Source organism: Telopea speciosissima, chromosome 6 (genome assembly GCF_018873765.1).
Source record: "Telopea speciosissima isolate NSW1024214 ecotype Mountain lineage chromosome 6, Tspe_v1, whole genome shotgun sequence".
NCBI lineage: Eukaryota > Viridiplantae > Streptophyta > Magnoliopsida > Proteales > Proteaceae > Telopea > Telopea speciosissima.
Window position 1 is genome coordinate 6,322,061 of NC_057921.1, and position 27,286 is coordinate 6,349,346.

At 39.3% G+C, this 27,286-nt stretch overlaps 1 protein-coding gene across 3 annotated transcripts in view; it reads left to right on the forward strand.

Moving 5' to 3' along the window:
* Positions 1-2,026: 2,026 nt before the first annotated feature.
* LOC122664662 (folylpolyglutamate synthase-like) overlaps positions 2,027-27,286 on the forward strand; it is a 69,619-nt gene continuing 44,359 nt past the window's right edge. For all 3 annotated transcript variants that reach the window (XM_043860588.1, XM_043860589.1, XM_043860591.1), the window contains exons 1-9: positions 2,027-2,172; positions 2,251-2,316; positions 2,937-3,046; positions 4,324-4,384; positions 24,759-24,842; positions 25,020-25,076; positions 25,270-25,330; positions 25,846-25,892; positions 25,997-26,074. In XM_043860588.1, the coding sequence (XP_043716523.1) occupies positions 2,155-2,172; positions 2,251-2,316; positions 2,937-3,046; positions 4,324-4,384; positions 24,759-24,842; positions 25,020-25,076; positions 25,270-25,330; positions 25,846-25,892; positions 25,997-26,074 (582 nt within the window). In that variant the 5' untranslated portion in view covers positions 2,027-2,154. The remainder of the gene's footprint in view (positions 2,173-2,250; positions 2,317-2,936; positions 3,047-4,323; positions 4,385-24,758; positions 24,843-25,019; positions 25,077-25,269; positions 25,331-25,845; positions 25,893-25,996; positions 26,075-27,286) is intronic.

Below are 27,286 nucleotides of genomic sequence, written 5' to 3' on the forward strand. Positions count from 1 at the left end.
TAGCAATCAGCAAATCGAGGAGATAACACCAATCTTTGATTCAGCAGAACCAGAGCCCTATGAGTAAAATCGAAGGAAATAATACCAAGTAACCTAGAATTTCAGAAGCAAATTGATATTCCTCAACTATCGACTCCAAGTATGATCGGAACTAGTGAATCAAATCAGTAATCTTCGACTCAGAAGTAAACAATATGTATATCATATAGGAGCTCTATTACGGCTGACTATCCAAAGGGGGACACGGTAGATAAATAATTTCAACACCTGCCTTCTCCCAGGGGGACTTGATACCATGACCCCTGCCTGCTCTGATACCATGTAGAAAACCTAGGACTTGTAACCAGTAACTTTAGAGTGGAGAAAAGAGAGGAGAAGATGGAAGAAGACTCTGCAATAGATTGTAATGCTTGAGTGATCTGATCGATCAGGCAAGCTCTTTATTTATAATAAAGAGAAAAATACAAAGGGGACAGAATTACCCCTACACTAGCTGACTCTATAAGAAGAGCAGGCAATACCTAATGAAATAACAAATAAACAACCTAAAAGGACCAGAATACCCCCATGGTATTCTGGTGTACATTATTCAACAGGTAAAATTGGCCACTTTGCTCGCCAATGTCCAGAAAAGGAGAAGCATGAGGATGAAGATGAAGACACAGGAGAGTAGCAAAAATAAGAAGAGCAAGAAAAAAATTCTGTTTCAAAAAGGGGAAGTCTAACATAAGAAGCTTGATTTCCAGGACAGACTATACTTCCTCAAATGAATCGGACAATGACAGTGGTGATGAGGCCCTATTCATGGTTTTTGAAGACAAATCATAGAAAAGAAGAGGAGGTAGAAGCTGAAATAGACCTGGAAAAAGAGTTGATATTTGCCAGGGAAGACTCAAAGAAGAGAAAAGGAAAAACAAAAAACTGTCCAAACAACTTAGTGAAGCAGGCGAGATGATCATCAAACTTAAAGTCATTGTTGAAGAAACTAAGAAAATGTCTGAAGATCTTGAAACCAGCCTATCTTCAAAGAGAGACAAGTGCGATAAGCTTGAAGAGCATACCATGAGACTTAGTGCTTTATGGTCCGAAAGTTGATGAGACGAAGATTCTGCAAAGTGATTATTTTAGGTATTTGGGCTCAGTCATAAATTAAGAAGGTGATATAGAGGATGATATTTCACAGAGAATTAAAATAGGATGGATGAAGTGGAGAGGTGCATCCGGAGTGTTGTGTGATTGACGTAATTCTTTAAAACTTAAAGGAAAGTTTTATAGGACAGTCATACGACCGGCAATTATGTATGGTGCGGAATGTTGGGTAGTTAAGAAGCATCGTGTAGATAAACTCAATGTAGTGGAGATGAGGATGTTGAGATGGATGTGTGGTAAAAGCCGCAAAACTATGAAGGATAAAGTTAGGAATGATCATATTAGAGCTGATTTGGGAGGCACGGCCATGTTTGATGGAGGCCTTTGGATGCTCCAGTATGGAGGAGTGATTTGATTCAGATTGAAGGAACTAAAATAGCCAGGGGCAGACTTAAAATGACCCTAGGAGAAGTGGTGAGGAAAGATATGCATAGCTTAGGTCTAGTATCAAGTATGACCACGAATAGAGCTGATTGGAGGGCAAGGATCCATTTAGCTGACCCCATTTAGTTGGGATAAAGCTGAGTTGTTATTGTTATTGTTAGTTATTTCTATTGTTGGAAGAAAGCTTTGATTTGTGGGTTTGCTTAGATTGAAATTGTGTGTTGGGGAGTCTATCCATTTTAGGAAGAAAGGAATGGTGTATGGGTTTCTATTCGTTTGATACTATTGGGTTATCCAAAGATTGTATCTGTTTGCAAGGGCTTGATGCATTTGGGTCTTTTTTGATTGTTTGCACCATATATTCTGTGCTCATTTTAGTAAAACTAGAAATGCGCACAAAAAGAAAAAGCTATTGATTTATTTTTATTTTCATTAAGTGGTCTTCATTGTTGTATTTTTTCGAATCTTACCTTCAATGGTGGTGTACCTCTAGATGACAATGGATCGGCTGAGAAGCAACATACTGTTTCTCCTTATGACCAAGCCTTGGATGCTCTGTCATCTTTGATTACTAAAAAGACCCGTGCAGACAAGAGCAACAAGGGTGACCGATTTGATGTCATGTTTGATTATCTTAAGGTGATTTTCTTGCCATTGAACAAATAAATTTGTTTTATATTTTAGCTGAGACGGTTTCCTTCAAATATTTGCTTGTAGATGCTGGAGTTGGATGGGCCGATTTCCCAGATGAAGGTTATCCATGTTGCTGGAACCAAAGGAAAGGTGGCAATTGTACTTTATTTCTTATATTTTTGATATAGCCAGTAGAACAAAGGGCTCAAATGAGTCTCTCACTTGCATAGTTGCTTTCCTTGCTGCCTAAGCAGTGGCGGTCAAGTCGGGTTGTATAAAGTGGAGTTGGGGGTTTGTTTAAAGCACTAAATTTATGTCCCATTAGTTTTAATTTTACAAGGGGATGTGTCAAATAATGAATTCTTTCTTTTTACAAATAATATTTGAAGGTCTTCTTCTTATTCTTGATGTCGTTGGATGGTGGTGGCAGTGGATACTGCTGCAACCTTTCTGATGGTAGTGACAGCTGCTACTGCTTCTTTTTTCCTTTTTCTTTTCTCTGTTTTTTCTCCCCATTCCCCGTCTTTTAAAAAAAGTTTCCCTCATTTTCTCGTTTCTTCCCCTATCTTTTCCCCCTATTTTCTATCTGAGTGCCTTGAACAATGTGGTGATCGGTTGCCTAGGCATTCAAGACCCGCCTTGTCGTCTAGGTGACACCTTGACAACTATACTCACTTATGAGTCAATAGCTGCTTCGAAGTAAGTTCCTTGTTAGTATCTGCTTTTTGGACGTATGACAATGCATTGACATTTTTCTCAATGCCAAAAAGGGATCTACATGCACTTTTACAGAGTCTATACTGCGGAACTGTGGATTTCACACAGGACTTTTCACATCTCCTCACCTCATTGATGTCCGAGAAAGATTTCGGTTAGATGGGTGAGTTTTCAAAATTTGTCTGTCAGTATCTTAACTGCTGGGTCATTGCTGTTAAGCTACATGTTTTGAGCTTGTCTTTTTTGAATATGATTCTTCCATGTAATAACGCTGAAACCGTAGTACAAAGCATAGAAATGATTTTATGTGCTTTGTTTTCAACAACTGAACCAAGCTTTAGGATTTTGATTAAAAAACTTCTTGCTTTTAAGAATTGACAAGGGATTGCATTGGTATAAGGCTGAACAAAAGCAACCTGTACAGTCTGGATGCTGTATAATTGCCATCAGTCCATATCGGGGCACTGGACAGAAAAATCCATTCACTGTTGATGTCCAAAAATCCCCATCCCCTACACAAAAATGATCCAAAAATATTCCCCTCCCATTTATAAACCCATTCCAATTATCTCAAACCCCAAAAGTATTAACATCACAGTTGAACCTAATAGATTTCTAGTGTTTGGTCTCAAAGAAATTTTCAAGTGCTTTGTTGAAGCTCGGACTTAAGGCATGTGTCTAATTGTGGTAATCAATACAGCTAAACCATCTCATCCTTGGTAAATTTTTTTGGCTCTGCTGATTCTTTTCAGTTCTACTGGATTAAGTCTCAGGTTCAATATTAATCAATCAATTTTTTTTTCAATGTATTTTTTTCCAATCTCATAATTTTGAATCTATAGAACTTCAAAACCCTTGTCTCAAAAACAAATCCTGAAGTGTTTGTAAGCTGACACATGAGGGAATTTTACTGCATTTATTAAGTTAGAACTGTGGCATCCGCTCATCTTTACTGGATCTTTTTTCTATTTGAATTTTTTTTAGGAAAAAGGATTATATTAGACTGAAAACTATTAGGGGATTATACATATGGGCGGGGTGAGGGCCGGGAAGGCGGGGGGACTCCAAAAAAATAATAAAAACAAAAAAAAAAGAAAAGAAAAATGAAACAACCCAATGGACAACAGAAAAGCCTTTACCTGAAAAGTACCTAACACTCCTACCTGAAAAGAGAAGTTTCATATCTCCCACTATCAAGTATCAATGACAACAGACAGAGTGCTCTTGGCTCTAGGTTAGATTGGGTGGTTAATCTTCTTTTTGAATCATCATTGCAATTGCTATCTCTGAGCATCTTTCCAGCCTGTTAATTTATTCTTTCTTCTTCGGGCATAATATCTTTTACCTGGTTGAAGAGTCATGAAATTCCAAAAGTCCACTTTTTGCATCTTATTGTTTGGTTGCCTTGTTAGTTTTCTAAATTTCTAACTGGCTATGCAGAATGGACATATCTCAAGAGAAGTTTTTGGCATACTTTTGGTCGTGTTGGGATAGATTGAAGGTATTATCCCATCCTTGATTTTCCAACACAACTCAAACTTTAAATTCTATTGGCCTGTTACCATATCAGGTTTCATTCAATTATAGAACTTTGGAACTCTTCAACAATTTCAGTTGATCATTTCATGCAATTTGCATTATTTTTACAAATTTTCATTTTTCTTTGTATATGCTGTATGCCATGTGAGCAGGGTTGCATGATCTTAGCCCTTATGATATTGCATATTACATTGAGAAAGTCAGAAAACTTGTACCAGGAAAGAAATTTAGTCTTGGCATGAACTAAGTCTCTAGTAACCTTGGCATTCATGGTGTTTATACTGTGCTTTGGTAGAAAATTTAGGCTTAACATGAATTAAAGCTCCGGCACCCCTAATGATCTTTGGTGTTTGTAAACATAGTTGGACTTCAATCATCTGGTTCTTGCTTTTGTTACGGCTTTTCTTCTAGGACAACAGGGCATACTCCTTTTGAGATATTGCTTGGAGTTCAGCCAAGCGACCTATTGATCTTGTTTCACTTCCAACCCAAGCTCGAGTCAGTCTTGAGGCTGATGAATTCTTGTGCCACATTACAGAAGTGCATGCAGACATTCAACGACGTATCGCTCTATGCAATGATGTATACAAAGCTACAGCCAATCGTCATTGACGTTATGTAGAGTTTAAAACAAGAGACATGGTGATGGTTCATGTCAACTCCGAGAGTTTCCAATCTGGTCTCAATATTAAGCTCCACCCAAGGAGGATGGATCCCTACCATAGTTAGTAAGTTCGCGTATTAATTGCCGTACCCGACCGTATAAATCAATATCCCAACTCTTACCGTATTTTATGAGGGAGCTTAATTCCGTACGCGACTCTTAAGAACAGGCATATTAATTGCCGTATTAAGTGCCGTATTGTTCAAATATGTACACCAGAATACCATGGGCGTATTCTGGCCCTTTTAGGTTGTTTATTTTGTTATGTTATTAGGTTTAGCCTGCTCCTCTTATAGAGTCGGCTAGTGTAGGGGTAATTATGTCCCCTTTGTATTTTTCTCTTTATTATAAATAAAGATCTTGCCTGATCGATCAGATCACTCAAGCATTACAATCTATTCTTCTTCCATCTTCTCTTCTCTCTTGTCTCCTCTCTAAAGTTACTGGTTATAGGTCCTAGGTTTTCTACATGGTATTAGAGCTAGGCAACTAGTGACTGATTCTCTCCAAGATTGCCGGTTTTAGGGTCGTTTCAAGGTTCTCCAATTTATGGAGAAACCCTAGTTCATAAAAGAAGGAGAACTAGGGTTTCGTTTTGGTTTATTCTTCTGGTTGTTTCAGCACCGCAGGCTATCATTCTTGGTCTGCATCTGCTGCTACTGCTACTGCTATCGACATGCTATTAGGGAATATTGTCGATTGAACCAGGTATATTGAACTGGGGTTTTTTGGAGCTTCGAATCTGCTATCGTTTTCCGCTTCTGCTATGTTCGGATTTTTCATGGGTATCGTAAACTGCTGCTCGAGTTTACTTCTGAGTTGAAGATTACTGATTTGATTCACTGGTTCCGATCATATTTGCAGTCGATAGTTGAGGAATACAAATTTGCTGCCGAAATTCTAGGTTGCTTGGTATTATTTCCTTCGATTTTACTGATTGGGTTCTGGTTCTGCTGAATCGACGATTGGTGTTATCTCTTCGATTTAATGATTGCTACCTCAAGTCGATGCTTTTGCTACTGCTGATTCTTCGAATCCCCTTCTTTTCTGCCTCTGGCTGCCGCTGCTATGGTTCTGGTATTTACTGGATCAAAGGATTGGTCGATGGCTGTATCGATTCTGCCCAGTTTTTTGAATCAGTTCTGTCCAGCATCTGAGAGATTGTAGATTGGACTCTCTACTGGTTCTTCCTTTTTGAAGATGGATCAAGCCAATTCTTCTTTTGGAAATCGCAGCTTGGTTCTTTTGAATGGCCATGAAGTTACTGCTTTGTTCTTCGAATCTCAGGTTTCCTTTTCCGCTGGATTTGCTGGTTCTATTGGGTTGCAAGGAAGAAGATAGCATCCTTCATCAATGGGTCTTTGGTTACCACCTCCTCTCCCTGGTTCACTCCCTGGTTTTTGCTCCAGGTGGTGTCGTGAGGAAGAAGACCTCGTCTACAAATTGCTGGAATACGATGAGTACTTTCCATATTCCTTTCCTTTATTTCCTTATTTGAGTTTTTTCCATTTATTACCCTCTCATTAGCATTAAGTCACTCATGTCCATATTTTACTTCTCATTCCAAGATTACCCGTTTGCCTTAGGTGATATTTGTAATTAGATTTCATCTAATTACAGCTATGCCATCCCTTGTGTTATTTGCAATTCTGCCAGTCCCCTTGCAATAATTCTAATTTCCATTATGTCCCACTGCTTCTTCAATTACCCATTGCCCTCTTGAAAATTCTGATTATTTACCAGATTGCCACTACTTAAATTTGATCTATTTGTTGATTGGGTGGGCTCCTAAGCGATCTGAGTCGGTTTTTCGGAACCTCAGATCTACATTGCTTGTTATTTACCTGTAACACCTTTGGAAATTTTTGATAAATTATAATTTTGCCATTCCTTTTTAATTACCCATAACACCTTTGGAAAATTCTGGAGAATTACACTTTTTGCCATTATCCCTTACATCATCTCCATTATTTGTCCACGTGTATTACTACACGTGAGGGGGAGATTGTGTATAATTCCATTGCAGAAACTTGCAGAAACTTGCAGACATTGTAGAACTTGAAAAAACTTACAGACATTGCAGAACTTGCAGAACCTTGCAGACATTGTAGAACATTTGTGCAAAACATTGAAGACCAATTTTTTCTACCATTGCCATTAGGTAGCTCTTGTTCTTGGGTTGAATTTGTCGTGAGGGGGAGATTGAAGTATTGAAGATATTTTGGGATCATGTTTGGTTGCCTATTTGAGGATTTATAGTTGGGTTTAGGTTTTTTCGATGTTTGCTGCCCTATTTATTTATCTTCAAGATTATATGTTATTGTGAAGATCCGAGATTCATCACTGTACAGCTATTGAAGATTGATGAAAGCTACCTTTTTTGGAAGATTGTGTCTGCCCTTTTTTTCTGCCTTTATTAAGATCGGTGCTTCTCCCTCTATTTGGAAGAACGATTCTTCTCAGGCTTTGTAGAACAATCCTGTCTTGGTTTGCTGATCAAGTCTGTCCAGGTTTTGAAGATCAATTATCTCCAGTTCTTGAAGATTTATTATGTCCAAGATTATTTGGGAGCTTCATCCATCTGCCAGTGTGTCAAGCTGGATTCTGCTGCTCTCTGTTTCTTCCTATTTTGTTCAAGTTGGGCATTAGTGCTTTATATGCGCCAACTTGAGGGGGAGTGTTAGCCAAGGATTTAAGTCTCGGTATCGGGTATCGTATCGGTCAGGCGATTTTAAGAGACGTATCGTATCGTATCGTATCGGAGATACATATCGATCGGTGCAGAAACGCATGAAAATGATCAAAATACACATGGAAATACACTTTTGGACACAAAAAACAATATAAACAAGCAATTTGTGTCATATATCATGCATATATACTAAGAATTGTGAATAATCAATAACCAGACAAATGAAGCACTTTGAAATTGTTATAAAAGATTAAAAGATGAAATTCTTTACATGTAGAGTCACTCTATTGCCATGAAGAATGTCGGGGTGGATCAAAGTCATGTCTGTAAGGGTCTTTAACAATAGGAGCGACTAGGATGATGTTGTGTATTGTCCGAACATAAGCACAATACTGAGCCTAGTCAAAATACTGATGGTAGTGACTCTTCCACTCATAGTAGAATCGTGTGTACTGCTCTGGAGTGGCTAATGTCACGACAAAGACTAGGTGTGCTTGTGCTTGATTCTCTCCGTATCCATAACTTCCATACCCTACGAAGCCCCATGTCCATACAAGAAGAACTCGATGCATAATGCCCATGGCCCGATGAAGCACCAAAGATAATCGAACTAATGCTAAGTGACTCCACGCCACTCATAAGCACATCACTATCATATGGATTGTGGGAGCGCTGCGATTTGCCCTTATGCAAGCTTCCGCGAGTAAGTCTTATGGCCAGCAGGCTCAGCACCATGATCTATATCTTGGGTAGTATGTGTGTATCCTGCCTCACATGTGAATTGAACCCCAACATGATGTTGTGAAGCCTCATGGCCACCACCACTACCTCCAGCACCATGGTCACCACCACCACCACCACCACTACCATGATCATCATCGTCATCATCATCATCATCATCATCAGCAGCAGCAACAAAACCACCACCACCGTCACCATCACCATCACCATCGTCGTCTTCATCCTCATCATCAACATGTTGTTGAGTTCCTCCATACGGATGACCTGACCTCGTCCTCCTGACTAAACCTTCTTCAGAGCTACTTTCATTTTCTTCGACATTAGGACAAGGATCTTGTGATGGTGGCTGTGTTGCATCCTCATCCATCTGTTGAATGATGCTCTCTATCACTTGATCAGGTTTGGTTGTCTGGCGATCCTCACTTAATTGATCCATCACCAATACCTTATCGGTATCTTCTATCCATGCTCTAACTGGATCTTCATCGTCAAGTAGGTGGTTGATGTCGATTGAGTTGACATCTACATCATCTCCTTCTCTTTCCAGCTCTAAATATTTAAGCTTCAGCTTCATGTTGTAATGGACATACACTAGCTTCTCCAACTTTGAATAACTGAGACGATTCCGGGGTTTGGTGTGTATCAACCCGAATGTACTCCAGTTACGTTCGCAGCCACTAGAGGATGCCGTCAGGGATAATACTCGAATTGCAATTCGGGTTAAGTGTGGAGCACTAATACCCCCATAATTGAGCCACCAATCAGCTGCACAATAATAAATGAAATATTAAAAGACAAAACCTTAAAACAAATTTTAAATGATATAATAAATTAGGTAAACCTAACTTACCTGGGCGTTGTGTGCTCCTAGCATGGATAGCCATTCTATCAAGAAACCACGAGTGGCCTCCCGAAAATACTTAGCCTAGAGAGGTATTAAAAAAATATATATATTAGTTCCACTTCCACCAATCACTCTATTCTTGGTTTCAATCATTTATATAACTAATTTAGTTCTAACCTCATCCATGGCAAGTGTGGCCTTCGCTACATCTGGCTCCATTCTGTTCACAACATTCCTTAGGGCATGCAATAGATCCGGTCTACACCCTATATCATTGGAGTATTGGATATCCGGATTCAAATAATATGCTGCACATGGTTTGTAATGGATGGTTAGAAACCTAGAAATTCTAATAATAAATAAATAAATAGTAACTTACTAACTACTAAGTGTTTAAAATGAAACCAAAGTCATATACTTATAAGATTACCTGCCCAATGAACATCTTGAACCAACATATTTTCCCATCGATCGGATATAATCTTCAAATACTTCTTGTTTGATGTTGGGTTATTCTCATGTATTTTTCTCTTCACACATCCCATGGCCTCTACCATCTTACCCATGGTCGCTCTTTATCCCCATCAACCTCTCAAGGCATAAAAGAGTGGCATCATAGCATTATAAAGTCGGCCCATTGCAGCCCAAAACTTTGAGGAGGTGACAAGATCTTGAACAAATCTCCCAATTTCAGACCTTGCATAATTGCTAGTCAACCACTCAGTAGAGGTGAACATCTGTAGCAGCCCATGCTTTCGGGAAATGAGGCTATCAATTGCAATGTAATTTGTTGCAAATCTTGTTGTTGCAGGCCTCACTAAATCCCCTTGTGTATAACTCCTCATCAATGCCAAAACCCAACTATGGTTGTAAATAAAGTTGGTGATTTTCCTTGCATTACCAACCAACTTTTGGACCTTGGGCAATTCTCCTATGTCCTTAAACATCAAATCTATGCAATGAGCTGCACATGGTGTCCAAAATAAATGTTGCCTCTTTAATATAAGCAACTGACCAGCTTTCTTGAAATTTGCTGCATTGTCAGTTACTACTTGGACAACATTTTCTTCTCCTATGTCCTCCACAACTTCATCCATTAACTTGTACAAGTAGTTGGCATCTTTGATTTCACTAGATGCATTGACCGACTTGTGGAAGATCGTCCTTCCATCACAGTAGATAAGAAAATTGATGATGGATAATCTTGTTGGTCCACTCCATCCATCACACATGATGGTCACTCCATATAGTGGCCACTTCTCCTGAACCTCTCTACATACTCATGCACCTCTTGGACAATATCATCCAAGTAAGGCCCAAGAATCTCATGAGGTGTGGGTGGCTTAACATTTTTCCCACACCGCTGAATCTCCTTTACCATGGCCTTGAAGTGGGGATCTTTGGCCTTATGTGGTGGAATCATAGAATCGTGGAACCATCCTGGAGATTGCTCGCCTATCCTTTTACTAAGTGTTTTGGGTTGAAAGCTTTCTTCAATCCTCTCGTTGGCTAGCATCCTTGCTCTATAGACATTAGGATCCATGTCTCGATATCCGGGCTCTTCTTTCTCTTACCCTTACCACTCTTTGTAAACCGGTCAAACATCCCCTTCACACTGGTTGCTCTACTAAGGCCAACAGGCTGCTTACCCTTACTTAGAGATGGACGACAAGAGGAGCCAACACCAATATCTACAGGGCCCTGGCTGGGTCGAGCTGATTGACTTCTAATCAATTGCTCAGCTCTCCATTGTTGCTCTTTTGCTTCATGTCTTGATTGTTTCATCGCTAATGCCAACTCTGGGTCCTCCTCTGCTTCCATATCCGATCCTTCATAATCTTCAAAATCTTCCATCAAATTTTTCACCAATGCATCAACATCATCATGTGCTTGCTTGGATTTTTTTTTGGAATCTCTAAGGTATTTTTGCATTGCCCTCGCTTAACTCTACAGGGCACTCGTGTACACTTGGAAACATTTCCATATCCTCCTGCCATGTGCTCTTTTTGCCGAGTTACCCCACCTCCAAGATGTTGGGTGTCACAGAAGTTGCACTGTGTATGCAATCTATTATTGTTTATTTTGGTACAATAAGACCACCCAATGTCTTGTTATCGCGGCATCGTCCTAAATACCAAACAAAAGTAGATAACTATATAAGATATGTATTAAACAATATTCAAATCCACACATCAATAATTTATTATTTATACAAGTATAGACACACATTATGATGCATGTCATGCATTGCATCATCTTCTTTTATTTACTACCTAGCAAAGTTGCCTTAAACAATATTTAAACATTTTTATATTTTCTACAACTAGTTACACATTATTTAATTTTTTAAATAATTAAAAAAAATGACATAATGTACTACATATATGAATCTAAGTCTTTGATTCTATTTCAGCCAATTATACATTTTATCAAACTATAATGAAAGAGTATAGATGGAAAAATCAGATTTTTTACATTTTTTTAAGTATTTTATAAATTCAGAAAATACCCCAAAAAAAAAAAAAAAAATACAGATTTTAGGGTAAATGTATAATCTTCTTGGGATGTCATACATCTATACATAATGTACTCCATATCTTATAAACATTACCATTTGTTTTAAAGTTAAGAAGAAAAAAAAATAAAATTTCATTTTAAAGAAGGAATTTTCGGTTTTGGGTAAAAATGGTCAAAGAAACATGGATTTGAAACCAAATCTTTGTAAATGCATACAAAGAATGCAATTTCTATGTTTGTTTAACATATTCTCTTTGATTCATACCAAAAAACATACCAATAATCAAAGATTAAAGCAAAAGATTCAAGTTTTTTTCAAAAAACTTACCTAACCCTTCAAGAACAGCTTTTGAATTCGAATGTAGGCTGTTAGATCCACCAAATGATGTGATTTCAGCTCCTCTAAGTTCGTTTTTGGCAAAGAATTGAAAGCCCTCAAGAAATCTTACCCAAAAAGCAAGTTTAAATGTGTTTTTGGAAGGGTTTCTCAAAGCTGGGAAGACCTTTTTTCCGCTAGGACTGCTAGAAATCAAGTTTTAGGTGAAAACAATGACATGGCCATGTGTTTTTTAAGTTAACGATACGTATCGAGTCGTCTCGATATGTATCGGTATGTATCGGTCGATACATATCGATACATATCGAGACGACTCGATACGTCTCGATACATATCGATACATATCGAGACGACTCGATACGTCTCGATACATATCGTTTTTTAAATATAATAAAATAATCTTTTTTAAAAACTCTCGACTGTATCGATACGTATCGATCGTATCGTATCGTATCGGTCGTCTCGGTCGATTGAGACATTTACATTTAAAAAAGATATCGTCTCGGCAGATCGTATCGACCACGACCGATATGAGACGTATCGGCCGAGACGATACGATACGGACCGAGACTTAAATCCTTGGTGTTAGCATTTATTTTTTTCTTATTAGTTCAAGCTGGAGTTGCCTTTTGATACATGTATACTCTAGCTTGAGGGGGAGTGTTGAAATATGTACACCAGAATACCGTGGGGGTATTCTGGTCCTTTTAGGTTGTTTATTTTGTTATGTTATTAGGTTTAGCCTGCTCCTCTTATAGAGTCGGCTAGTGTAGGGGTAATTCTGTCCCCTAACCCTTTGTATTTTTCTCTTTATTATAAATAAAGAGCTTGCCTGATCAATCAGATCACTCAAGCATTACAATCTATTCTTCTTCCATCTTCTCTTCTCTCTCTCTCCTCTCTAAAGTTACTGGTTACAGGTCCTAGGTTTTCTACACGTATTAATTGCCGTATTAATACATATTTATGTGTTTTAATTTAATTAACCAAAATAAAAAACTAAAACCTAAAATCTAAAACCTAAAATCCCAAAAACCAGTGAGAACACGCCCAACACCCGAAGACTCTCGTTCTATTGCACCAAAACAAAGAAGACTCTCAAGTACTTTCATTCTAGGCGTCTAGCAAACCATCTACTCTCAAGCACTCTGGTTCTAATTCATATCAATCAATTCCAGGTATCTGTAATCTATCTTTCTTTCTCTCTCTCTATGTTTGTGTTGAAAAGATTTATATAGATTTGCAATTCTTCACAAACTAGTTTTTTTTTTATTATTTGTGTTAATTGTTTTCGATTCATGGTGCAGGATAATTCCTTCTTTTTTTTTTTCTCTTTTGCTTCATTGCTTGTGAGTTGTGACCTTTAATATAACTCTGATCGACCTAGAACTTTGCCTGAAGGTTCTTCACTAAGGGGCGATTCAAGCTCTAGAGTCTACATCTAGTATTTTGATTTGTTAAATGGTTGTGTACTTATTATTATTATTTTTTTGACTGATACGTGCTATTATTTTCTATGATAGATTGTGGTTGATGGATTACCTATCAACATTTGTTTTGATAGACATGGTTAAACTTAATTAATATTGGATGTAGAGATCCAAATGAATAAGAAATGATTTCAAATTGGAAAGCCATAATTGGAGTGTTCTTGAATGCAAGAGAAGATTAGAATTTAGTTGCAAAAAAATCAGTTTGCTCCTTGATTTTTACTAGGATAAACCTGTATTTTTGCTCCCGTACTAATTCAGAGCACCCGTATTAAAACATGTATTAAACACGTACCGTATCATTGCCGTACACATTTTATTGCGCCAGATTTTTGAAAACGAACTATTATTGTGTGGGGCGATTAATTGCCGTACGTATCCGTTCCCATATTATTGCCGTACCCGAACTTACTAACTATGGTCCCTACAAGGTGTTGAAATGAGTAGAACCAGACACTTATGTGCTCCGCTTTCTTTGATGTCTAGATTGATGGCTTATGAACCGGCGGAACTGCCTGATGATATGACCACAAGCAACGTTGTCAATGTGGATCATCAACATCCTTATGTGGGACATCCCTCAGATGATGGTGATACGGAACAAATGCTGAGGTTGCCCCAACTCAACCTACCCACTGATGATATTATTGAAGAGGTTTTGGATGACACCTACAAAACTACCCGTTGTGGCACTAGATACCATGCATTTCTTGTCAAATGGATAGGCTTTCCACAACACGACAGTACTTGGATTCCTGCTGATGACTGCAAGCGGCTTGATCCTGACATGTATGAGCACTACATGTCTTTCACCCATTCATTAGAGATGAATGTTTTAAAGCCGGGGAGAGCTGATGCAGAGCAGAAGACCTACTCACGTAGGAAGAAGACTAAGGGAGGACAAACCATGGCCTAGTTGCTGTTTACTTAGTTTATTTTATGTCGTTGTTTTTGGTTAAGTTCATTGAACCTAGTCCATATTAGTTAATGGAGTTCACATTAGCATAGTCTAAGTGCAGTTGTAGGGTTTTCTTATTCCAACTCAAAGTCAAATTGTTTTTTTTAGCTAACTTAAAGGCAGAGGCATGTTAGGACTTTAAGTCTAATTAGGATGTTGCAAGCTAGAAACAGTTGGGGGTTTCCTAATCCCATTCTAACTCTTTTTTTATTGTTAATTGTTAACGAGAGAGTTGTATAACTCTCAGTATTAGTGCTTAGTGCTAATACCGAGAGGAGAGTAGTGAGGAGGGTAGTTTAGGTAGCTTATTTTGTTTTATTTTTTAGTTGTTTCCCTGTTTTATCCTTATTATTATTATTTAGTAAAGGTAAGAGGGAGATCACGATTGTATTGTGACTCCCAAATCTGCATATCGTCTTTCTCCCTTTCTCTCTCGATTTCTCTGCTTTCCTCTTCTTTTTCTTCCATTAATTTACATGGTATCAGAGCTATAGGCACTGTTACAGCTCTTTGAGGTTCTCATCTTCCCTTTTCTTACATCTACAACTGGGATTGAAATGTTCGTACACATTTGTAAACTTGCGGCTTCTCCAAGTTTCTGGTTGAAGGGGTGCAGCAACCTATGTTGTGTTTTGCTGTGGTTTAGAGACTAGTTCATGTCTTAAATTAAGAACTAGGTCTCTCTTTTTGGTTGAGGATGGTTGATGGAGTGAAGTTTGTATTGGATTTTGAAGAATAAAAATCGGCAGCAGTGTTAGGGTTTTGGAATCGATTTTTCCAGGTGAGAGAAATCGATTTTTTGATTAATTTGTAGGACTCCTTTGATTGAATTATTGGAGTGTGCTGCCCCTCTTTGGAAGCCACTGTGGTAGCAGAATTTTACTCGAGTTATTGTTTATCTTGAAGATCGATTTTGTCAGGGTCTCTGTCAAATCGATTTTTTGTCAGGGTTTTGAAGATTGAATTTTCAGAATATTTTTCACACTTTTTTTCCTGCAATTTCAGTCCATCTATTGGTCTGTGAATTATGGGTGATACTTCGAAGGCTGTGATGACCGAGGTTTTCTCTTCTTCCTCCAACTGTAATACTGAGGAAGTTGGAGGGAATCACCAACTTTCAACAATGGAAGAAAATTGTTAAGTTGGTTCTGATCGGACGTGATCAGCAGGATCACTTGTTTAAAATTAAACCTGATGATGACCCACTGTGGGATGTTGTTGATGCTAGGATCTTGGGACAGATGCTAAATTTTATGGAGCATCAAGTTGTTGACTTGGTGACACACATTGATACTGTTAAGGAGTTGTGGGAGTACCTTAATGTTTTGTATTCTGGACAAAACAATCTTTCCCGCATTTATGAGTTGTCCCAGGAGTTCTGTCGAGTTAATCGAAAGGAGGAGTGTAATTCACTTCTTCCAATTACTTCTAATGTGGAAGAAATGCAAAGTCAGCGGGACCAGCTTGCAGTTATGGGATTTTTGGGAGGACTTGGGAAGGAGTTTGATTCAGTCCGTTCCCAAATTCTTGGTGGTGACAAGGTAGCCACATTGTGTGAAACTTTTTCTAGAGTTTTGCGTGTTTCTCGTGAGAACACTACTGCTGTTGATACATCAGCTTTGGCATCTTTTCCACCCAAACGTGGGCCTAATAGTGGGGCTGGTACTGGTGGTAGTGGTAATAGTGGTGGTGGTCGTGGACGTGGGGCTGGTTCTGGAAAACCACCCACTTTGGGTACTCAGGGTGCTTCTGATGGTTCGAATTTGCTGAGGACTTGTCACCATTGTGGTCGCCCAGGTCATATCTAGCGTTTTTGTTGGAAACTTCATGGCAAACCATCTCAGCAACAGTTTGCCAATTTTGCTACCACTACTGAGTCTACAGTTTCTGCATCTCCACAGCCTGAGGGTAAGACCGTGAAGATGTCTGATGATGAATATGCCCGTTTCACTCAGTTTAAGATTTCTCAGTCAGCCCAGCCTCTAACCGCCACCTTTGTTCAGACAGGTAATGCAACTGCCTGTATTTCCCCTGGATCATTGATTTAGGGGCTTCGGATCATATGACTGGTGTTTCAGGTATTCTTTCTTCCTTCCAAAAATCTTCTTCTAGTGTTACTTTAGCTAATGGTTCCTTAGCTAATGTGACTGGTACTGGTATTGTTCATGTTACACCTTCTTTATCTTTGTCTTCCATTCTTTATTTACCGGATTTCCCTTTCAATCTTTTTTCTGTTAACCGGTTTACCAAATCCCATAACTGTTCTGTAACCTTTTTCTCCGACTCTTGTGTATTTCAGGATCTTACGATGAAGAAGATGATTGGTAGAGGTCGTGAGTCGGGGGGGGGGGGCTTTACATACTTGAGGATACTTCATCTATGGCGTGTACCGGTGTGGCGTCACCCCACCAGATTCATTGTTGTTTGGGTCATCCTTCGTTGGCGAGTTTAAAGTTTCTGGATAGTCCTTTTCGGTCACTTTCTAGTTTAAATTGGGAGTCCTGTCAGTTTGGGAAACTCCATCGTGTGAGTTACCCTCCTAGAGTCAATAAACGGTCTGGCCAACCTTTTTATTTAGTTCATTCAGATGTATGGGGTCCATGTCCTGTTACTTCTACTTTGGGTTTTCATTACTTTGTTACTTTTGTTGATGACTATTCCAGGGTTACCTGGGCTTTATTTAATGAAAGATCGTTCCGAGTTATTTTCCATCTTTTGTGCTTTTGTGAATGAAATAAATATTCAATTTCAGACTCCTTTGTGTATTCTTCGTAGTGAATTAGTGATAATGCTAAGGAATATTTTTCTGCCCCTTTTGTTGAATTTATGGTTCAACATAGCATTGTTCATCAGTCCTCTTGCACACCCCACAACAAAATGGTGTAGTTAAGAGGAAGAATAGACATTTAATGGAAGTTACTCGTTCTCTTTTATTTGAGATGAAAGTGGCTAAATTCTTTTGGGCTGATGCTGTTTTGACTTCATGTTACCTTATTAATCGCATGTCTTCCTCTGTTTTGGGTGGTGGTATTCCCTTTTCTTTATTGTTTCCTTCTATGCCATTGTTTGTTTTACCCCCACGAGTATTTGAGAGTGTTTGTTTTATTCGTGATCATTGTCCAAGTATTTCCAAGTTGGATCCTAAGGCTCTCAAGTTTATCTTTGTTAGTTATTCTCGCACTCAAAAAGGTTATCGTTGTTATTCTTTTGAGTTGTGCAAATTGTTACAACTGATGTTTCTTTCCTTGAGTCTACTCCTTATGATAGTTCGTCTTTTACTGTATCTGACTTGGATGATGATCTCCCTGTTTCCGTTGTTTAGTCTATTGTTCACCATGTTCCGCAGGATGCCTCATCACCAGCACCTCCACCTATTGTGTTCCAACGGAACCAATGGAAAGTATGGGCTCCCCCCCTCCTATGAAGTCTGCCCCATCTACTTCTTTGCCGGCAAATCCTGCAATAGATAATACTCCTCCTTTGGAACCTCCTTCTGATCTTGATATTCCTATGGCTCATCTTAAGGGTGTTCGGGCTTGTACCCAACACCCCATTTCTAACTTTGTTTCCTATGCTGGTTTGTCTTCCACCTTTCATTCTTGTTTACAAACTATTGAAAATCACCCTATTCCTAAGTTTGTCGCAGAGACATTTTCCAGTCCTGGTTGGAAGGCTGCTATGAATGAGGAATTGTTGGCATTGGAGGAAAATCAGACTTGGGATCTTGTTCCCTTATCCTCAGGTAAATCGGCTATTGGTTGTCGTTGGGTGTATGTGGTAAAAGTAAAACCTTGATGGATCCTTGGCTCGTTTGAAGGCCCGCCTTGTGGCAAAGGACTATGCCCAAGTATATGGTGTAGATTACCTGGATACTTTTTCTCCTGTGGCAAAGCTTACTTCTATTCGTATTTTGATTTCCCTAGCTACTACTTATCATTGGCTTTTGTATCAACTAGATGTTAAGAATGCATTTTTGCATGGGGATTTGCATGCAGAGGTTTATATGGAGCAACCTCTTGGGTTTGTTGCTCAGGGGGAGTCTGGTTTGGTTTGTAAGCTCAAGAAGTCGTTGTATGGGCTGAAACAGTCCCCTTGGGCTTGGTTTGGCCGGTTCATTGAAGTTGTGTTAGAGTTTGGGTTGACACGGTGTGGTAGTGATCATTCTGTATTTTTCTGCCAGTCTGATGCTTGAAAGATATTCCTTGTTGTTTATGTTGATGATATAGTTATTACATGAGATGATGTTTCTAGTATTGAGAACTTGAAGGTATATTTGCAGTAGAAGTTTTAGACCAAGGATCTAGGAAAGTTGAAGTATTTCTTGGGTATGGAGGTGGCTTAGTCAAAGAAAGGGATTCACAGTGCAAGTATGTTTTGGATCTTCTTTCAGAGATAGGCATGTTGGGTTCTAAACCTTTAGATACTCCTATGGATCCCAATGTAAAGCTTATGGCTGATGATGGTGATGGTTTGGGTGATCCTAAGAAGTATTGAAGGTTAGTTGGCAAATTGAACTATCTAACAGTGACTTGGCCAGACATTGCCTTTCCTGGTAGTGTGGTGAGCCAATTTTTGTTTGCTCCTCGAACATCTCATTGGGAGGCAGTTGTGCGTATCTTGCGGTACCTAAAAAAGGCTCCTAAACGTAGTCTTCTCTATAGTGATCATGGTCATGGACGGATAAAGGGTTTTTCGGATGCTGATTGGGCAGGGTCTCCGATTGATAGGAGGTCAACCACAGGTTATTGTACATTTGTTGGAGGAAACCTAGTGTCTTGGAAGAGCGAGAAATAGACACTAGTTACTCGTTCCAGTGCAGAGTCAGAGTATAGGGCCGTGACACATGCTACCTGTGAACTAATGTGGGTGAAACAATTATTGGCTGCACTTGGATTCATTGATCATTCTCCAATGCAACTGTGGTGTGATAAGCAAGCTGCTGTTCATATAGCTTCAAATCCAGTGTTTCATGAAAGGACGAAACACATTGAGGTGGACTATCATTTTATTCGAGAAAAGCTGCAACAGGGACTGATTTCTCCTTGTCATGTTCGTACAGGAGAACAACTTGCTGATATATTCACAAAGTCTTTGGGGAGTATTAGAGTGGAATACATTTGTAACAAGCTGGCATTATCAACATCTATGCTCCAACTTGAGGGGGAGTGTTAATGAGAGAGTTGTATAACTCTCGGTATTAGTGCCTAGCGCTAATACCGAGAGGAGAATAGTGAGGAGGGCAGTTTAGGTAGCTTATTTTATTTTATTTTTAAGTTGTTTCCCTGTTTTACCCTTATTATTATTATTTAGTAAAGGAAAGAGGGAGATCATGATTGTATTGTGACTCCCAAGTCTGCACATCGTCTTTGTCCCTTTCTCCCTCGATTTCTCTGATTTTCCTCTTCTTTTTCTTCCATTAATTTACATTAATAAAAGCAACTCTTGGGCTAAGTCATAGCTTCGATTTTAGAAAATAAAAGTTTGTTGTTGCCGCTGCATGTCTTCTTTATTGAAGAGCCTTGTGTATGATCAAGGGGAAGGGATTGGTGTTTAATTCAATTGACACCTTGTGATGAGAAGGCTGGGTGGATCATCTTATACTCTATGTTCTTTTGCTGCTAATGTGTTACTCAGTTTATTCTTCTTCTTCTTCTTTAATCATTGCCATTAACAAATAAGTTCAGTTCTGAGAACTTTTCCTGCAACTAGAATCCTTGTTTCTAGAAGGTCACATACTATATATTTTTTGAGATTAAGCAATCCAACTATTAGATCATGCTCAAATTTTGGTCGAATCTCAGAAACTTTGATCGGAGAACTCGATCCAAAATTCAGGCTGTTCTGACCAGCTAATTGGCTGTTATGGCGAAATTCCTGTTTTGACCTTTTCTCCATTAAAACCCTGTCTCATGCTTGAATTGGATTCTGGATTTTTGAATCAGATTAACTGCTGGTTATCTGTCTATGTGCTTGATTAAATCCAGTAACCTTTCTTAATTTTTGAACCCTAATTTCATTAGCTAAATTCCTGTTTACCCTTTTTTTTTGGATTAATAAAATATCTAATACCAAAATCCCAAAAAAAGGGGGGGGGGAGGGGAGAGAATATACAAGGGGGAGAAGAGAGAGAGAGCCAAGAAAGAGCCTCCCCTAAGAAGAGAGGAGAGGCTGAATCAAGGACTCAGGTAAACCTCAGGAGACAGCAATGAGCCTGTTCCTTGGGGTATCTAATACATTGCACTGTGGCAAACAGAAAGCTTGGAGCTAACGTCAATAAAGATGGCTTTCCAAATCTTATCGTATGGTCGACAGTTGGAAGTCCATGTGTAAAGGTTACGCTCCATCTAAATGTGGGAAATAGTAGCGCCAAAAGCAGGCTTACCCGCAGTGTCACAAATCGTGGCACCTGAAAAAATCTTATTGACTCAGAGACAATCCCTATCGAAGGCTAGAGTTATTCTACGGCGAGGCCAGCACATGCCTAAAACCTTTTGCCAAATGAAGGAAGAGAAGGGGCATGAGAAAAAAAGGTGGTCAATGTCTTTAGAGCCATTCAAGAGGAGGGGGGGGACATGGATATGTCTGTGGATAAGGAAGTCTTGGGTTGGGAGACAGTGGGTGAAGGATCTCCCCAGAGGGTAAAACTATGGCAGGGAATGTGGCCTTTGAACCAAACAAGATTGAACCAAGGGACAGTAGGGGCTCTATCTCTAAGGAAGTTCCAGGCGGAAAGGGAAATAAATAGGCCGTTAGGGAAAGGGAGCCAGGTAACAATGTTAGCGGGGGGGGGGGGGGATTGGGTAACCGGGATGGTGGGGTAGGGAAGACCAGAAAGGGGAAAGAGCTGGGGGTGCAGCTTTTGGAGGAGATTGCCCTGATAGCGAGGGGTTTGAGGGCAAGAATTTTGTGCCTAACCCAAGAAGAGTTAAGGGAAGGGGAGACCGACCAGAGAGAGTCATGCTTTAGAGGGCCCGAGTAGATACACTTGACCCAAATACTATCATGCTTGGACAAAATTTTCCATATAAGCTTGAGGATGCCCGCAGAGTTAGAATCTTTGATTCTCCTCAAACCAAGGCCTCCTTCCTTTTTGGGAAGATAGATAGAAGCCCATTTAAGGGGATGGAGGAATTTGGTTGAGTCTGATCCTTTCCAGAGAAAACACATAAGGGATTCAAGGGCCTTGATGGTTGATTTAGGAAGGCCAAAGGACACCTCACCAATAGATATCAGAGGATTGGAGGACAGATCTGATCAGCTCAGGGCGGCCTGCATAGGAGAGGAGCTTGCCTTTCCAAAGTTGGAGCCTTTTACGAATCGAGTCAAGCATGGGGGTACAATGATGGCTCGACAATCTGGTTGGGATCAGTGGGAGACCCAAGTATTTAACGGGAAGCTGGCCGAGGGAGAAGCCAGTGAGCTCCAGGATGGAATTTTTGGCTGCATCCGATAAGCTAGCAAGGAAAACCTGGGACTTGAGCAGATTGATGCGAAGGCCAGAGGGACTCTCAAAGAGCTACAAGTAAGAAAGGATGGAAGAGATGGAGGAGGGGTGGGTTAGGCTTAAAGAAGATCATGAGGTCATTGGCAAAAGCAAGATGGGTGAGCCTTAAGGATTTGAACTTAGGGAGGGGGGAGATTAGGAACTGATCAGTTTTGGATTGAAGGCTATGAGATAAAAGCTCAAGGGCGAGGGAAAAAAGCGGAGGAGAAAGGGGGCAACCTTGACGGATACCCACGGAGGAGGGAAAGTAACCGAATGGGCTACCATTGACAAGGACTGAGAAGCAGGGGGAGGAGATACAAGAGTGGATCCAGTGGACAAAGATAGGGGGAAAATACATTTTCAGGAGGATTTTGGCAATGAAATCCCATCTGATGGAATCAAAAGCTTTGTGAATATCGATTTTGAGAAGAGCAGCAGGAGGGTGGGATTTGCGATCAAACCCTATGACAATTTCAGAGCAAAAGTGAACGTTGTTAGCAACACTCCTACCAGAGATAATGCCGATTGGTTAGCACTAACTAAGGAGTCAGTTACCAAATGAAGGCGGTTGGCAAGAATCTTGGCAATGAATTTATAGAGGAGGTTGCACAAGGAGATTGGTCTGAAATGAGGCATGGAAGAGGCACCATTCTTTTTCGGGATAAGATAGAGGAATGTCTGGTTAATCCCTCTAATATGATTTGGACAAAAGAAGAAACTTTTGATAGCCTTGAACAGATCAGGTTTGACAATGTCCCAATAAGAAAGGAAGAAACCCATACTAAACCCGTTCGGTCTAGGGGCCTTATTAGACTTATGAGAGAGGATAGCAGCCTTGATTTCCTCATTGGTGGGGATAGCTTGAAGAGAGCTTAGAAGGTGGGGAGCACAAACTTGTTGATAAGATCGTCAGGGAGGGGAAGGGAGGAGGGAAAGGAAGGGGAGAGGAAGAGATTTGAGAAGTAAGAGACAGCTTCAGCTTTGATAGCTTGATGGGTGAGGAGGGTAGAACCATTTCCAGAAAAGAGACAAGAAATGGAATTAGTATTGACTTGAGCTTTCATGGAGCGGTGGAAATAGGCGGAGTCGGAATCACCGAGCTCTAACTACTTGATCCTAGACTTCTGATGAAGAAAGCTTTCTTCTTGAGAGATGAGGGAAGAGAGCTCAAGAGAAAGTGATTAGGATGACCTCATTATTTGCTGATTTGACCACCCGATTGGGTTCAAACTTTCAGCAACTATTCCTTTACCCTTATCGTGAAACTTGTTAGAAGTTATAGGACCATTCAACCATCTGATGTGTTAGATAATCTCCCCAAATCTGGATTTATTTATTTGTGAAAAGATCTTGTTTGACTACTGTTTTGATCATTCAAATTCAGTACTAAATTACTGGGATTTCGACCTTGGTCGAAACTGAATTATACCAATGAAATGGCTGGAATGGCTCCAAAATGGCTGAAACTAACCATCGAAATATGGTCCATTTCGGAGAAAAAACTGAAAAATTGAAGACCCCTCAATTCGCATGTCATATCATTCCGACCAATATTGAAACCGAAATAGGTCGTCGAAATTTTGACCCATGTCTAGTGAATGTTTTCTTGGTGCAAGCTCGATCTTGTGACAAGGTTTCTTCATCTCCTAGTTGGGGGTTTATAAGCTTATTCAGGCATCCGTCCTGCTGCAGAAGCTACATGATCGGCATTTCTGCTAATTCAGATTGGGAGAAAGAATGCTGTCCAGCTGCGTAGCATACGCTAACGCCTCCTTGTGTCTATGTCTCTCCTCCCTCCTATGAAATGACATATCTGCCCCTACTGTGGGAGGAGAGAGAGACACAGGAGGTGCTAGTATACACTACACAGCCAGACAGCGTTCTTTCTCCCTTTCAAATTATAGAGTTTCTTTCCTGTTTCTCATCATGGCTGCCAGTGGCTTCAGAAGCCCCATTGAGGAGTTGAATGAGGTGAAGGCAAGGGGAGCTGGAGAAGGGAGATAGCTGTCTGCAGAACTGAACCTGCTAGACCTTAATCTAAGCCTTAATCGCCTTTGACTTGCTGCTGCCATAAGCTTAGTAAAGCTTTTAAGAAATGAAGGCAAGGGGTTTTCTTGGTGTATGTTCCACTGGCAATCAATGCCCTTAAGGTTGCCCATTTCAAAATTGAAGTTTACAATACTACTTCAGCGAAGATTACCCCATTCATTTTTAATTTTATAGCAGGGGTTATGTTGAGTTTGGACTAAATTGCACCGATTAGATATGGTCGAAAGCTATGCAGTCTACGTAGAAGGTACATTTCTATGTTTAGGATTGTTTAGTGTGCAAAAAGGGAAATATTTGGAATTTAAGATTCCAACTTTAATGTCTTTCTCATGTCTGTCCCATTATGTGTAGAAAAGATGAAATTTCTGAAATCCAGCACTTTTTCACCATTTGTCTGAATTGGTGGTGGAATTTAGATATTTTTCTTTAAGTTTGAATATTGATGATATTTTCCCTGAATTATTTTTCAATATATATAAAAGAATAGGAAAACATTTCCATGCAATAATGAATACTATTGATCTTTAAGTCTGGTAATTTCTACCCTTGTTTGTACAGGAGAAAACTAATGATGATGTCCCAATGCCTACCTATTTTCGATTCCTTGCTTTGCTAGCCTTCAAAATTTTTTCAGCTGAACAGGTTTGCCATGTGATTTCCTTTCTTATTTCTGTTTTCATTTTCCTTATTATTTTTTACTTGTACTTTCAGGATATAACTTTTGCACTTCTAAAGCCTCTGGCTCTGTGGATCATGCATGCATATATTCAATGATCACAAACACAGTAACTTTCCACTGATGTTATAATTTTTACACAGGTAGACGTTGCTATTTTGGAGGTTGGATTAGGAGGAAAATTTGATGCAACAAATGTGGTATGTATTATTTTTGTTTATGCTAAAAAATAAAAAAATATTAACCTAATCTTAAAACCAAAGTTTGGTGATTCTTTGCCTTGTTAATGGCAAAAGAAACTACCTAATAGAGTAGAATAGAACAACTTGTCGCTGGGTTACAGTTGTAGTTATTATGGAATCTCTTGGATGTGTTTTGTGCTTCCTTTTTCAGGTACAGGCACCAATCGTGTGTGGAATATCTTCCCTTGGGTATGATCACACAGAAATTCTTGGTTAGTGACTCTACCTCTAATATTTAGATCATTTTAGTGTGAGTGACTGGAAAATATGATGGCTATGATATCTAAGCAGCAGCTGTTAAAAGACAATCTGGTATACTACTATACCATAATGTATCATTTTAAAGTGTTCTATTGTATACTATTAGTGATAAACATTATTTATTGCAATGCAAGATTTGCTGAACCCATCATCGCTATCTTTGAAGATAAAGCTAATTTGTGAATCATGATTTTATAATTCTGTAACAATGTTTAGAACAAAGTAGATTTTGCTCATGGAATTTCAGATGTCAGGTCTTGAGTTGCATAAGTTAAGTTGACGATGATAACCAAATTACTAGCTTACAGATAAAATGGTTATGATCTTTCTTTGTCATTTCTTTGAATGTTTAGCTGTAAGGATTAATATTTGGATTCTGAAAGACTAGTTTGTGTATCATGTTGTTTTGAGAGCAATGGGATCTGACAATTACTGAGGTTTATTCTTTGTTGAGTGCTTTGAATAGGGCATACACTTGGAGAAATTTCTGGGGAGAAGGCTGGTATCTTCAAGGTGTGCATGAATCATATTTACTAAAAGAACGTGTCTCTTATTGGAAATGTTCTTAACAATAGCATTCTCCATGTTTCTTTCTTTCTTCCCACTTCCTGGTACAGCATGGAGTTCCTGCCTTTACTGTGCCACAACCTGATGAAGCAATGACTGTACTAAAGAAGGCGGCTTCTGAGTTGGATGTAAGTTCTGGTTCATTTCTGGTTTTGGTGCACCTCTAAAAAGTTTGAGATCTTAATAGTCAAACTCTGAATTCTACCAAGCCCTAAAAAGTGGAACTTGGCATAAGTAAACTTGGTGATTCAAACTGCCCATTAGTTTATTTTATCTTTGATAAAGATAAATAATGGTTATCTAATTTGAAAGATATAATATATTGTTTGTCATTCCTTCATTTTCAATGTCAAATCATGAATAAATTGGCAAAACTTGGGCAAAGTGGTAACCTTCTCTAAAACCTTCCGTACTGCAATCTAAACCAGCAGGAGAGAAGATGGTTTCGAGCAACAATACTCCCTCATGCAAGATAGATTTGTACTTAAATTTCAGGGGAGGATTTCTCACCCTCTAACCTTTTAAACCAACTTAACAGTCACTCGAATCTGCCACTAGAAACTAGGTAATGAATCTCTGAAACAAGGCCTGGAGGTTACAGTAGTTCTGGGCCTGAAACTTAACTTCAGTCTCTGGTTGGAGGAAGGCCTAGGAATTGAAACTTGGGAAGTTGGTTGGCCCAAGGGAAAGGAGCCTACGATTAGAATCTTGGGCCAATTGACTTGGTTTAGTGATTCAGGGAGGCTTTATCCCGAATCTGGTGATACCGTCCAGCAAGGAGTAATTCAAGAGAGGGAAAATAAAGGGGAAGAACTTGAGGAGGAGAGAGGTTCAGAATAGAAGAAAAGAGAAGAATATTGAGGCGAGAGAGATAGGGAGAAGAGGTCTCACAACCTGATTCGTACCATTCTGGTAACAAACCATTCATTCCAAAATCTACTCCCATCGTTGGTTTACACATATTTATAAGACCCAGAAAATAAAGACTCCCAATTACTTCCTAAAACTTAGAGTAAATAAAATAGAAACTCAATAAAACTCAAATTGGAAATTTTCCAAATAGCTACCCAAAATAAAAGATTACATATATTTCTCAAATAAAATAATTCCTAAATATCCTACTGAACCTAAAAACCCACTTGGACCTGGTTTGTCTTCATATGGGTTCCCCAATGGGTTTAGCCCTGTCCAAGAAATTGCTCCTGCATCAAATCTATTGAGGTGGATAAACTGCCTAGTTTAAACTGACAGAACCTGGTCTATTGCTGGACTTGGAGGAGTTATTCCCCCTGCGATACGTTGCAAGAGACATGCTGACATGGCACTTATATTATGCTAAT